This window comes from Athene cunicularia, assembly GCF_003259725.1.
Source record: "Athene cunicularia isolate RWA chromosome 7 unlocalized genomic scaffold, athCun1 chr7_part1, whole genome shotgun sequence".
NCBI lineage: Eukaryota > Metazoa > Chordata > Aves > Strigiformes > Strigidae > Athene > Athene cunicularia.
The window spans coordinates 18,107,827-18,120,788 of NW_020799107.1; the positions used below are offsets into that span (position 1 = coordinate 18,107,827).

The following is a 12,962-nucleotide window of genomic DNA, read 5'->3' on the forward strand; positions in this document are numbered from 1 at the left end:
TATATATATATATATATATATATATATATATATTTTTTTTTTTTTAAAGACTTTCATTAAAAGATGAATGTTACAGAAATAGAAAAGAAGGCAATGTACTGCTGAGGAGCCTCTTTTCTGTGATCCAAAAGCAGTTAATGTGAAAACAAAGTAATTGTTGTCCAGAGGAAGACACAGTGTTATCAGTTGAACGTGCCATTCAAGACTACGTTCAATGTTTAACTTTAATTTCCTTGCATAAGAAAAATCTAGAGACTTTATGTAAGAAAGGAGGTACAGTGAAGTTTGGTGTGTACAGCCATAGATCTTAAGCAATGGTAAAAGATTCATGCTGAGTCTAATGATTGTATGTCTATTCATGTATTATAAAAAGGTCAGTCAAAGCTGGGAGTGCTTCTGATGCTTGTTAATTTTTTAATGGAGAGACATGGATTTAATGGATGGACCACTTGGTGGATAAGGAATTGCCTGGATGTTGCACTTAAGGAGCTGTGGTCAACAGCTCAATGTCCAAGTGGAGATCAGTGACGAGAGGCGTTCCTCAGGGGTGGGTGTTGGGGCCAGCGCTGTTTAACATCTTTATTGGTGACATGGACAGTGGGACTGAGTGCACCCTCAGCAAGTTTGCCAATGACACCAAGCTGTGTGGTGCTGCCAACATGCTGGAGGGAAGGGATGTGCCATCCAGAGGGATCTGGACAGGCTGGAGAGGTGGGCCTGTGCAAACCTCATGAAGTTCAACAAGGACAAGCGCAAGGTCCTGCACATGGGTTGAGGCAATTTCAAGCACAAATGCGTGATGAGTTGACTGAGAGCAGCCCTGCAGAGAAGGACTTGGGATAGTAGTGGATGGAAAACTGACTATGAACCAGCAATGTGCACTCGCAACACAAAGCCAACTGTGTCCTGGGCTGCATCAAGAGAAGTGTGACCAGCAGGTCGAGGGAGGGGATTCTCTCCCTCTGCTCTTGTGAGACCACACCGGGAGCACTGTGTCCAGCTCTGGGGCCCCCAGCAGGCCACAAAGATGTTCAGGGGGCTGGAGTACCTCTCCTGTGAGGACAGGCTGAGAGAGTTGGGGTTGTTCAGCCTGGAGAAGAGAAGGGTCTGGGGAGACCTTATAGCGGCCTTCCAGTACTGAAAGGGGGCTACAGGAAAGATGGGGAGGGACTCTTTATCAGGGGGTGTAGGGATACTATGAGGGGTAACAGTTTTAAACTGGAAGAGGGAAGATTTAGATGAGATATAACAAAGAAATTCTTTCCTGTGAGGGTGGTGAGGCACTGGTACAGGTTGCCCAGAGCAGCTGTGGCTGCCCCCTCCCTGGCAGTGTTCAAGGCCAGGTTGGACGGGGCTGTGAGCAACCTGGGCTAGTGGAAGGTGTCCCTGCCCATGGCAGGGGGTTGGAACTAGATGATCTTTAAGATCCCTTCCAACCAACCTATTCTGTGATTCTATGATTTTTGTGTCTGCCATTCTGTGATACTTGTTTGAGGTGAGTTGTCTGGAGTCTTCAGTTTGATCATCTTTAAAACAGATTATACAGTGATCAGGAAAAGGGAGTTTCTGGTTGGATGTTTTGTTTGTTTGTTTGTTTTTGGTTTTGTGGGGGTGTGTGGTTTTTTGTTTGTTTTTTGGTTCTTTTTTTTTTTTGTTGTTTAATTTTCAGCATTCTGGAGTGTTTGGTTGGTTGGTTTGCTTAGTTTCTCTGGTTTATAGCTTACTTCAGACTTGGTTCTTGATCTCCTTGCAGGTGGTTGTGATTTGCTTTCCCAGTTTATCTGATCATTTTTCCCTGTTCCCATGTTCATTTGTCTTAGTCTTTCAGTGCAGGACTCAAACACATGATGGTCTCTCCCAGTAGACAGTAAGTTTACCTGAAGAAAGGACACATATTTCAAATGGCAGCCACTTAACTTGATCCATTGCATGGGCTTCTGCTGTAAACCCTAGACTCCGCTAAGAGTAGTATTCAGAAGTTGTCTCATTTTTGTATCTTCATGCCCACCTCAAGGTGGGAGATCTGTACTTGAGGAGCAAAGACTACTTGTTGACTACTAGTTCTGGGAGTTTGCCTTCATAGCCTTACATGTTTAGTGAGTCATAAAGATTTGAGGAAATGTCTTGGTCATTTCATATACGCCTACTGCATAGTGCCCTTTTCAATGATGGAATGATCGTGGTATGAATTCTGTTTTGGCAAACCAGCACTGAACATCTGGAACTGACAGAATGACTGAAGAAAATAGGAGTTGTTGAGATGCTATATTACTCTCTGAATGGTTTACTTGACATTCTTTATCTCAGAAGTTTTCTTTCATCTGGAGGTGATCCTAAAAGCATACTCTGTTCTGCAATCATTGTTCTCCATTAGACCTAACTGATGTCTTGCAGTCTTATTTGGAGGGGTATTAGAGGTAAAATTGGGACAATGCAACTCTAAAGGTAGCAGAAGGTAAGTAAATTTAGGGACTTCCCATTCCCAGTCCTGATCAGAGAATCTAAGCAGTGAACTATAATCTGCCAATGAGTATGACATAACATAAAATCTATTGTATAGAAGCAACTGTACTTTTTCTGACAGGAGGATTTTGTGAGTCCTTGTTCTTACTGAAGATAGACTCTTGTTGATACTAGTTGGTATTAAATTCAGCTGAATCACAAGAACAATACAGCTGTGCAGAGAGTGTTTTAATACAACTGTAGCATAACTTTTGACTTCTTGATCTAAAACTTTGTGACTGAAAGAATTCTAGAATTTGTTTCAAGCAACGTGTTAGAAATGTGTGTGTATGGAGGAGGCAGGATGCAGCAAACAGTAGTGAAAGGTGGTTAAGATGTAGTGTGGATAGTTAGAGGTGATGCTCTCACTTCCATTTTTCTGACTGTAACAGTTTTTAAGTCTATAACCTCTAGAAGCTTATAAACAAAGCAGCCTTTTCAATTTTGGGAAAAAGCTAAAAGTATGGGGTTTTGTGAGAACAGGTCCAGTTCATTGGGTGCTGTAAAACAAAGGACTTTCAGTCAATTCTTTTTCTGTCAGCTTCAGACTTGGGCTGGAAGAAGCCCGAATGGGAATGGGTAAATCCAAGATGTGAAAGAGAAGTCTCTCTGAAAATGAGAAAAACAAATAACCTTGTGTTGTGGTATGAAATAAATATAATTCTAAAGATGTGCCAGCAAGTGGACTTACCATCAAGTACTGCAAAATGTTAAGATGTGTACTTGCAATAAGCACGTACATATGCTGTTGTAGCTCTGTGTACTGTGACACTGTTGACTTTAACTGATATCATACAATGTTTCCATATAATGATGAACAGATAATTTAGGGACTTGGGAATTTTCTGCTCTTTGCTAATAGCACACAGGAAAGTAGGAACTCATCTATTGCAGAATGTTAGCTGAAAACATGTTTTTTTAAATACAGACTTGTCATGAAATCTCTATTGAAAAATATATCTTATTATACATTACCTATTGTTAAATTCTGTTTTCACTGATCTCTGGAAGAAGGTTTTTTGCTTTAAGAGACTAAATGCTGAGTGTCACATCATAGACAGGAAAAAAGTATAATGTGTGTAGAAGATAAATCCTCATATAGAGGATATTTTGCTGTACTGGCAGGGGTGGGAAAAGTAATGGTCTGTCTTGAGTATTTTCATTTCAGTCTATCACAAGGTTATGCAGAGTGGCTTTGCAGCATTTCTTGTAGCTATTATAACAAGAAAAGCCTGTGTATTCCAGTTCTATAACTAAAAGAAAAATACTCCATGTGGAATAGATATGTCAGTGCAATTGTTAGTATTCAGAGTAAGAACAATGAAAATGAAAATGATGCTGCATTTCACTAAAGGAAAGAAAACAAAAATATAATCCATGATTATACGGTGGATGAAACTGGCCTTTCAGACTGGCCTGTGGACAATAGACACTATTGTAAAATACTCCACTTTTCATGTGTTTGATTATGTAATTATCAAGTCCCAGTTTGGGAGCTCTAACTTGCAAACTAATTTAAAATGTGGATTAGTAAACATTTATGTCTTATAAAATAATACTTCCTCTCCTTTTTAATTTTTTTTTTATTTTTTCAAAAAGGTTTTCTAGACAAATGCCTGGAAGCATATAGCGGTGATTTATTTGAGTGACTTGCATTGATAACTTCGGTCATTTGCTGGACTCTGAGCAGAATCAAATAGGAATGTTGCAGTTGTCTCCAAGCTTTTTCCTAGCAAGTAGTGTTTGATCTTGAAGATGTGTGGTCATGATGATGTGAAACCATAATCCCCAAGGAGGGAACTGAATAAATAGGAGGAAAGTTGGTACTTTCATGATCTTTGCTTAGTGTAGAAGACAGATTTGGTTTGTGAGTGTTAAAGATGAGTATTGGGCTGGGAATGCTTATAAGTGAAATTAGGAGCTTAAATATTTAATGTATCTGTTGGCCAAAACTTATGTATCGTTGTAATCAAAACAAATTACTGTACTTAATGTAAGCCTGAACTCTTGCTCAACTGTTCCTGGGTTGAGCAGATGATGTGCAAAGTTTCGACTGTCTGCTACTGTGGCATAGCAGTGGAACAGTATTATTGTACTAATTGAGAAGGCATTATAATAATTGCTTGGGGTGAGAGGTCAAAGGCAAGAAAAGCTCTAGAAGAAGCTTTATTGCAGTGGCTCTTTTCCTTTCATGATATGATCTTAATTAAATTTAGTGAAAATAAAACGAAGTGCTGCTTGTACTTTTGGCATATATAATTTTGTAAAGTTTGATATAAAAAAATCTTTAGTTGCTCTTTGTATAAACCAGTATTTCATGGTGCCATAAGTCAAATCTACAAATTTAAGTCTTATCTGTTGTGCAGTACAAGGTTTTTATTCTACTACATTTAATGAACTTTTCAGTACCTGTGAGATGACTGAATTGCAGGTGAGGTCCCTTAGGACCTTTCCTGTCCAAGGTGATTGCTACTGAAAGCTTGAGAGACGGTTCTAATGTTGGAGGTTACATCCAAAATAATTTCAGTGAGAGGACTATCAAGCTGTCTTTGTATAGTGTCTCATGTAATTGTGTTCAAAACAGTAAGTGGTGTAAACATTAATGTTCTTTGATACCAAGATTTGAAGAGGTGGATTTATTTCTTTAATGCTGTAGACTTTGGTTGTGCACAAATCTAGCAGATAGATTTCCTCTTTTTTTTTCTCCCTTTTTTTGGGGAAAGTGATTCTTTTCAAAAGGAAGTATTGGTGGCAACTGAAATATCCAGGTCACTGTCAGTTCAAGTATTTCTCATTATTTTAAAGTGCCTTTCTCTAGTTACTGATAACTAAAAATATACTGATTGTAACTTTCTGACAGGGATTATTTGAAAATAAAATAAATAGATGCTTTATTTATTTACGATGCCGGATCTTTATTTTAAAAAGGGTTTCCACTATGGTTCTGGCAAGCAGGAAATATGTTGCAATACAGTAATGACACTTCATTCTGTAGAAGTGGGATCTGAAGAACATAAGATGTTGACTTTTTGGTCTTGCATTTGATTTTAAAAGATGTACTGTTTTTCTTAGCAAAATGATGAAGTCTTCTATCTGCATTTGGCTGAAGGGATTCTTTAATGTCTTTACAGGAACTGTATTCTGTCACAAAAACTGGTGGGAATTGCAGGTGGGACTTCATAAATTTACATTTCTAAGAGATAGCAATAAGTTCTCTGAGCATTAAAGATGTTGCAGTGTAATAGGTAGCTGGAATTGTTTATATGGTGATAAACAGTAGGGAGCATATTCCTTCAGGTAAATTGAGATTGGCAGTTTTAATGTCTGGTGTAGGGAAGGTCAGTCAGTTGATGGGGTTGGGACCTATGGAGACAAGGAGTAAGGACCTGCATTGTGTAGGATACTGCAACATAATTTCCGGAGGAGTTCTTGTGAGTTGCGGCCTTTTTTGGTTAAAGTTTCTCTTTTAAATTCCTCTGTGTCATAGCTAAATAAGCTGTACTTTGATTTTTCCTGCAGTTTTCCTTTAGTTCTATAGTAGGCTTGAAAATAAAGAGTACGTTTTTGGTTGTTCTAACTTATCCTAATGTTTACTTTGAAAATTAGAATAGGCCTGCTTAGCTCCTAGCACGTCTGGAAGCTATCTGAGCTTGAAAGGTGCTGTGAGTGAGCCTATTTAGGAACACATTTTTTCCTGACCTCTAAAGTATTATTTTTATTTGATTGGTAATATCTTCCCTTTGTTATGATTTTATTTTGTCTTACTAAAAATCAAAGATTTTCTTCTTTTCAGGAGAAGAGACTACCTTAACCACTCTCTTAAATTCATTAAAAACCAGCAATTGTCCTGGTTTGCTGAGTACTTGGTAGAGGTGAAGAGGCAAGAGAGAAGTGGGCTTTTGTTTGTTCTTTATGATGGATAAGTGTCTGAAAACATGGTGTAGACTTGGAGTTACTTGAATAATGCTGGCTTTACTTTTTGGTGTTTGACTAAAATGGTGTGTGGAAGGATGCCTTTGTGAGAGAAATCACCTGTGTCAACTTATTGGAGGCCCCATAGTGCAGAAGAGGAGGGGAGGGTTTGTATGTTAAAAGTCTGTCTGCAAATGTATTCCTGTCTCTTGCTGCTTTTGATTTGCACCTGTAGATGTAATCATGGTAACTGGAGTTGTTCTTGCTGCCCAATACCAGCTCTGGGGCGCTGGGAGTGCAGGGCTTCTGTTTACCTGTCAGCCTCTCTTGTGACAGGGCAGACATGAACACCAGAAATGAAAAAGCTGTAAGACCAAATGTAAATACTTTGGACTAGGAGTGAGAGATGAGAGAATTGGTGTAAAGTGACAAAAAAAGAGATGCAGCACCTGGAAACAGAAAATTAAAGTATTGGGATCCCTGCTGTTTAATAAGAGGTTGCCAAAAGCTCGGCGTAACTTCTGCAAAAGTATACTTGGGAGATTTTTCCTCCCTTGCGTGGAGCAGAAGACATAAGCATGACTAACCATAAAGAACATGCAGATGAGCTAGATGTGGGTTGGGTACATAGCTCTGTATGCGGAGATTCAGCTGACCTCATTTGACTGCCTGACCCCATGTGTGTATATATGTATTCTTTATTAACACATGGAACTTCATCTATCTAGCTGTTGCACACAAGGCTTGACAAGAGTATTTTGTCAGTTCTAGATCTGTACAGTGTAAGTTAGACACTAAATAAAGCTGCATTTTACTGATGTGGACTGTGCATTTATTGCTGTGTGTGATTAAGCACTCTAGTGCTAGTAGAGTTCCAGCAATGAAATTACATTCGGCTGCCTAACGGAAAACAGAGTCCACTAGCATGTGCAAGCAAATCTTTGTGTAGTCTTCAAAAATTAAATTCTGAGTTCAGTTGCAATAAGTATCTCTTAACAGTCATTTGAAGTCACTTAACGATGTAAGCGTGAGTGAAGAAGGGGAAAAGCAGAACTGCTTTACTTTGGGTTTGAATTTTTTTTTGGTATTAATTTCGTAGGGTTAGTTTTCTTTTTTGTGGGGTTTTTTAATAGTTGTATTGATGCTCAGTACTGGATAATTATTTTTGACAGTTTTATGAAAGCTAAAAATCATGAAAAAACACCCCAAACAAGTCAGGGAGGAGTAAAATTTTGATTCATACATTTTTTGCAGTGTTCACCTAACCTAGAAACAACCCAGACAAGCTGCTCTGGAGACCAAAGTTAAATTTGCAGCTAATGCCACATGTTGTGAACTGCATGCGGAGAGCACCAAAACTAATTTCAAACATTAACAGAGAGCAGGTATACATCTTGATGGTGAATCCTCGTTTGGTGTGTTTGGAGGTCTATGAGTACTCCTGATTAGCTCTGAGAGGTTGTGAATAGTTAATTATTCAGCATGTTGTTCTGAAGTTCAAAACTCTAAGCACTTTCAGCCACAGATCGGTCATGTGAAGTCTCGTTACACAGTCATTTTTTGCAATGCTGCTCTGGACCTTGTTTGCTCTTCATTGTGAGTGACTTTAAAGTTTGCTTTTCCGAGAAAGATGTGTGTTTCTAATTGTTGTATGCTAGATCTTTTGTTTTAATTCTGTGGGGCAATTATAGAAGTTAATTTCTTTGGTTATGTTTAAAGTAAACAAACTTTGGTACAGTTCCAGAGTCTAAATTGCAGGCATATTTTTGGAATCTTTGTGTATTATGTTTGAAATGTATTTTAACTTTCTGTGAATGTGGCTCCATTCAAGCTTTTTAAAGTATTGTTTATAAGAAATTAAGAAGTTCTCATGAGGTAATGCATCTTCACAGTGTCTTTGGGTTTTGTTTCTAATGGTGAAACTCCCGATAATAGTATCTTTTCCTTGTGACAGTATTGGTGAATTGTGCAAAGTTATTTGATTAAAAGGGAATGCTGGACTGTATGTTGTAGGACATGAGTCCTACCTTCACAATTACTGTAACATAAATAGATTAAGAGGTGTAGAGAGTTTTCCTTTTGATACCTTTTTGGATTTTTTTTTTTGGAAGTGAAATAAGTGAAACAGTGATCACTCTTTGCATTCAAGAGTAGGCTGGCTTGTTACTAAGATGGGAAAGGATAGTAATAAAATAGGAAATAAGCATAGGCGAGGGGAAAATATGGAAGCATATTGTGACTGAAATGTCAAGAAATAGCACAACACAGTAGTATTAGTTATACTGCTATTTTATTACTGTAGAGAATTAAATAGAGTAGAGCTGGCAGGATTTGTTCAAATTATGTTAATAATAATCAAAAGTAAAAATTGGGGAGGAAAAGTGTGATTATTCCCTTGCCTTTCTCTATTATATATTAAATATATTGTCAGTGCAATTTGGCTTCATACTGCATAGCACAGTGTTTCTGTTTATACTAATCCAGTAAATCTGTTTGGAGAATGCACAAATAGGGTCTTTGCTTAACCCAAGGGAGGAAAAAAAATAATTAATTTACTTTTTAAAATGTATATTTAAAAAAACTTTTTTATTTTGGGCTTGATGTTTTTTGGGCTTTTTTTTTTTTTTATATATGATAGATACCTTAGCCTGTTGTATCTTCTGTCACCACTGATCATATGTTTAAAATATTCTCTCATCCCTTCCTTGCACCTATCACTTACAGTCTGAGTGAAAAGAATTAAGTGTGGTTTATTCCTGTTCAGAGACTTGTTAGTATGCCAGTATGGAATCATATATGTAAATACATACTTGACTTTTTATCCATTTATTTCAGAAGAAAATCTAAAGCACCACCTCCTCCACCTGAACCAAAACCCATTGCTGTTTCTCCATTTGATGACACAGAATCAGCCAATCTCATCATGGAACAGAAAGAGAATGTTATCGATAAAGATATTGAACTGTCAGTGGTCTTGCCAGGAGATGTGATCAAGTATACTACAGTTAATGGGAGGTAAGTTACACAATTACATATTTGTTTAATTTTCTTTTCTTGCTCTAGTTTACTTCAGACTTCATCCAGGTTTTAATCACTCAGTAAAATGCATGAGTTGTGTAAGCCTGAACATTGAGTGTGTCCAAAGAAGAGCAGTGAAGCTGATGAAGGGTCCATAGAGCACAAGCCTCATGAGGAGTGGCTGAGGGAACTGGGGTTGTTTAACCTGAGAAAAGGAGACTTTGGGGGAGACCTTATTGCTCTCTTACAGCTACCTGAAAGGAGGTTGCAGTGAGGTGGGTGTCAGTCTCTTTTCCCAGGTAACAAGAAACAGGCTGCCCAGGGAAGTGGCTGAGCCACCATCCCTGGAGGTATTTGAAGATGTATAGACATGGTGCTTGGGAATGTGGTTTAGTGGTGGACTTGGCAGTGTTGGGTTTATGGTTGGATTTGATGATCTTAAAAGTCTTTTCCAACATAAATTATTCTATAATTCTACTATGATTTTTGGGTAGGTGTGGAAACATATATTTACCTACTTCTGGGGAAGATTGTTTTTTGAGATTCGGAAGTTCTGTCTGGCACCTATCAGGACACGTAGCCATAGCTGTTGTTCTTTCTAGTCACTGGAAAAGTACTATTTTGTATGACTCACTGAATTCTTCCCACATAAGTTTTCCCTGTTAGACATAAAGATGAGTTCTGGCATCCTATTTGAGTACAAAGCTGTGTTCAGTACTTGCTCTGCGTGGCTACCTGTAGACTACTAGGAGTCCTAAAAAAAAGGTGTCATTACTTCAGACAAAATCTATAATGCTTCAAAGAAATAGTTTCTAGCTACAGTTTTGGATTTTTTTTTTTTTTTTTTAAACAAATACATTTTCCTTAAGCTGGTTTTAATTTGAAATGCATATTTCAGTCTGCTAATTAGTAGTATAGATTGTATGTATAACTCTCAAGTCACCTTTAGTTCAGAAAGACCTGGACATTGACTGGTGAGTAGAAATCATAAATCCTGGGACTTAAAATGTTACAATAATTAAATAGCAGGTCTACTAAGAAGTCTCCTATGCAAGGCATTCTATGGATCAGAGCAATTAGAATACCAGTTTGTTGCCTTCCTAGGCTGAGATAAACTGTTTGTATTAGTGTATTGCCAGTGTCTTTGTGACTGAAGGCAAGCAGGCTGATACATTTATTTATTTAGTCATTCATTTAAACCAGGTAATGTAAATGTGTAGTTACACCTACTTCACTACTTAATGAGAGATAAAGTGTGGCTCAAGTCTGTTTGCACGCGTTGTCATTTGCTAGAGTTCATGAGGTCGTTGCTTAGACATCAAATACCAGCTTGTTCACCAGAGCTGCAGTGGATGAACTTTTGTGTATTTCCACCCCACCCCCTGCCCTGACTCCATTTTCAGGATAACAAATCTGAGGTTATATTTGTCAGAAGAAATTTTTTGAAATAATTGGTTACTACTATGATGCTTTATGGTGTTCTTGCTAGCATGTTTACAGCAAGGAGTATTGCTGTCTGTAAATACAATGCCTTCCTCTGTTTTTAAAGTTTCTTAAAGGTGAGACTCCCTGTGTACACGGTCAGGCACTTTTTTCTTCTTTTCACTCCCTTTGTCCACACTTAGGAATACTGTATGCCCTCTATCTTGCTTTGCTCAGAACAAAGTGCCAAAAAGGAACATTGCATATATCTTCACTCAGTCAGATTACATTGTGTATAATTACTCAGTGTTCAAGACATGCCTTGCAAGCTTATCAGGAAGCACACACATTTCCCAATCAGGTTTATTATCCCACAGTTACTGTGGGTTTTTTTGAATCAAGTTACTCTATGTGACTGCTTTCATAAATGGCTCTCTTACAAATAACCTGTATTAGCACTGCTAGGCTCATTCAGAACGAAGGAAGATACTGTACAGGACCTGCAGTTCACAGAAACATGCTTCTAACTGTCTGTTCTTGTTTTGCTTGGTCTTTATAGTCATATTTTGTGAACAGGCAAGATCCCTCTAGAAATTATATAAACAGATAAATTGCTAATTTATCTCTTTCCTGTTCATAATCAGACATGAGTAGTTAGCTTCAAAGGTCCCAAGGAGAGGATACCTTTATAAATCTCATACTAGAAAAAGCAAAGCTGTGTGTTTGCACGGCCGTGTACTCAAATGTCATAGTCCACTAGAATAAGCTTCTCTACTGTTCCCAGATGAAGTTGGGTCGGTTTGCTCCCTGCTTTGGCATAGTGGATAGCAAGAACAAAAGAAGATGTTGTATAGATAAATATCCTTATTGAGTAGAAGTAAGCAGAAGAGGATCAGAATGAAGTCCAAACAGGGCTTTATAGAAAATTACTACAAGAGAGAATAATTTTTGATCCTTGAGTTGATCTATGGGCAGCTATGGCAAAAAACCTGAGAGACTGAGAAAAGAAAGGAGGACTGAAGTAGGTCATTCATCATTATTAAACTTCAAGCATGAGTGGATTCTCTTATTTAAGCCTAGAGTCCAATTTGTATTTTGTAGTAGTTGGTGATAATGATTCAGAATGTTTGTTCGGAATGTGGCTGTGGCATTCACCCTGTCCTATCACCAGGATTCCTGCGGGGGAGGTCTATGCCAACAGTTATTTAAAAACAAACGTAAACACCCAAAAAACATGGTAAGAGCGATGAGTGGTAGGAATTGAAGGTACAATGTTCAGAGGAGGAATATGAGTGAAACTTCTTTTCTTTCTTTCTTTTTTTTTTTTAAATGTTTGTCAGAGTGAAGTTTCTTGAATCTTCTCCATTGGTTCTGAGTACAGCATAGGACTGAAGAATGTTCTGCAGCCAAAGAAGAAAAGAACTATTTTATTTAGCAGCCTGATAATTTTAAGTTAGTTTTTATTGTCCCACAAGGAAGAAATGCAGAGTTTGAGAAAGTTTTCTCGAAATTGAATAATTGGTTTCAGTTGTATGCATCAGTAAATTAACTTAGAGATTTCAAGGACCAATATGATAGTGACACACGTTTTGTTTGGAAATGGTGTATCAAACTAATAGTTTTTCAGGGTAGCATGTTTAAGTCTTGTTTCAGATGCCTTTCAGAGAGACGTTAGCTTTGCTGAATTTGTTTTCTTAGAGTCCTTAGTGAGTTTTCATTTGATCCATTCTTGAGTATTTTCAGTCATTAAGGTATTCTTAATAAACTGTTGGTTTACTCTGTATAGCTAGCTAGTGAATAACAAGCTTTGTCGTGTTGCCCTACTTTTCAAAACTTATTGTACTTACATTTGTTAGTAACAAATTCGGGGGGGTGTGGGGTGCAGGTTTTTTTTTATTGTTCTCCATGAAAACAAATGTCTTTTTCTCTTTAGAGAATAGGATTAGTAAATATTTTTGCAAACAAGGCCATGAAACCATATGCTTAAGTAATGAGAGATCTGTATAAAGCCAAACTTTGTGTAGGCTTCTTCTCTCTTTTGGATTCCATCCCTGTAGGAATACTTATTGTCGTTACTGACAGAGTTTTGTTTGTGCAGTGGTGCTTAC

The 12,962-nt window shown here is 37.7% G+C and overlaps 1 protein-coding gene across 3 annotated transcripts in view; it reads left to right on the forward strand.

The window, feature by feature from the left end:
* The window catches only part of COBLL1 (cordon-bleu WH2 repeat protein like 1), an 85,111-nt gene that overhangs the window by 38,453 nt on the left and 33,696 nt on the right, over window positions 1-12,962 (forward strand). For all 3 annotated transcript variants that reach the window (XM_026852594.1, XM_026852592.1, XM_026852593.1), the window contains exon 2: window positions 9,250-9,429. In XM_026852594.1, coding sequence (XP_026708395.1) covers window positions 9,338-9,429 — 92 coding nt within the window. In that variant the 5' untranslated portion in view covers window positions 9,250-9,337. The remainder of the gene's footprint in view (window positions 1-9,249; window positions 9,430-12,962) is intronic.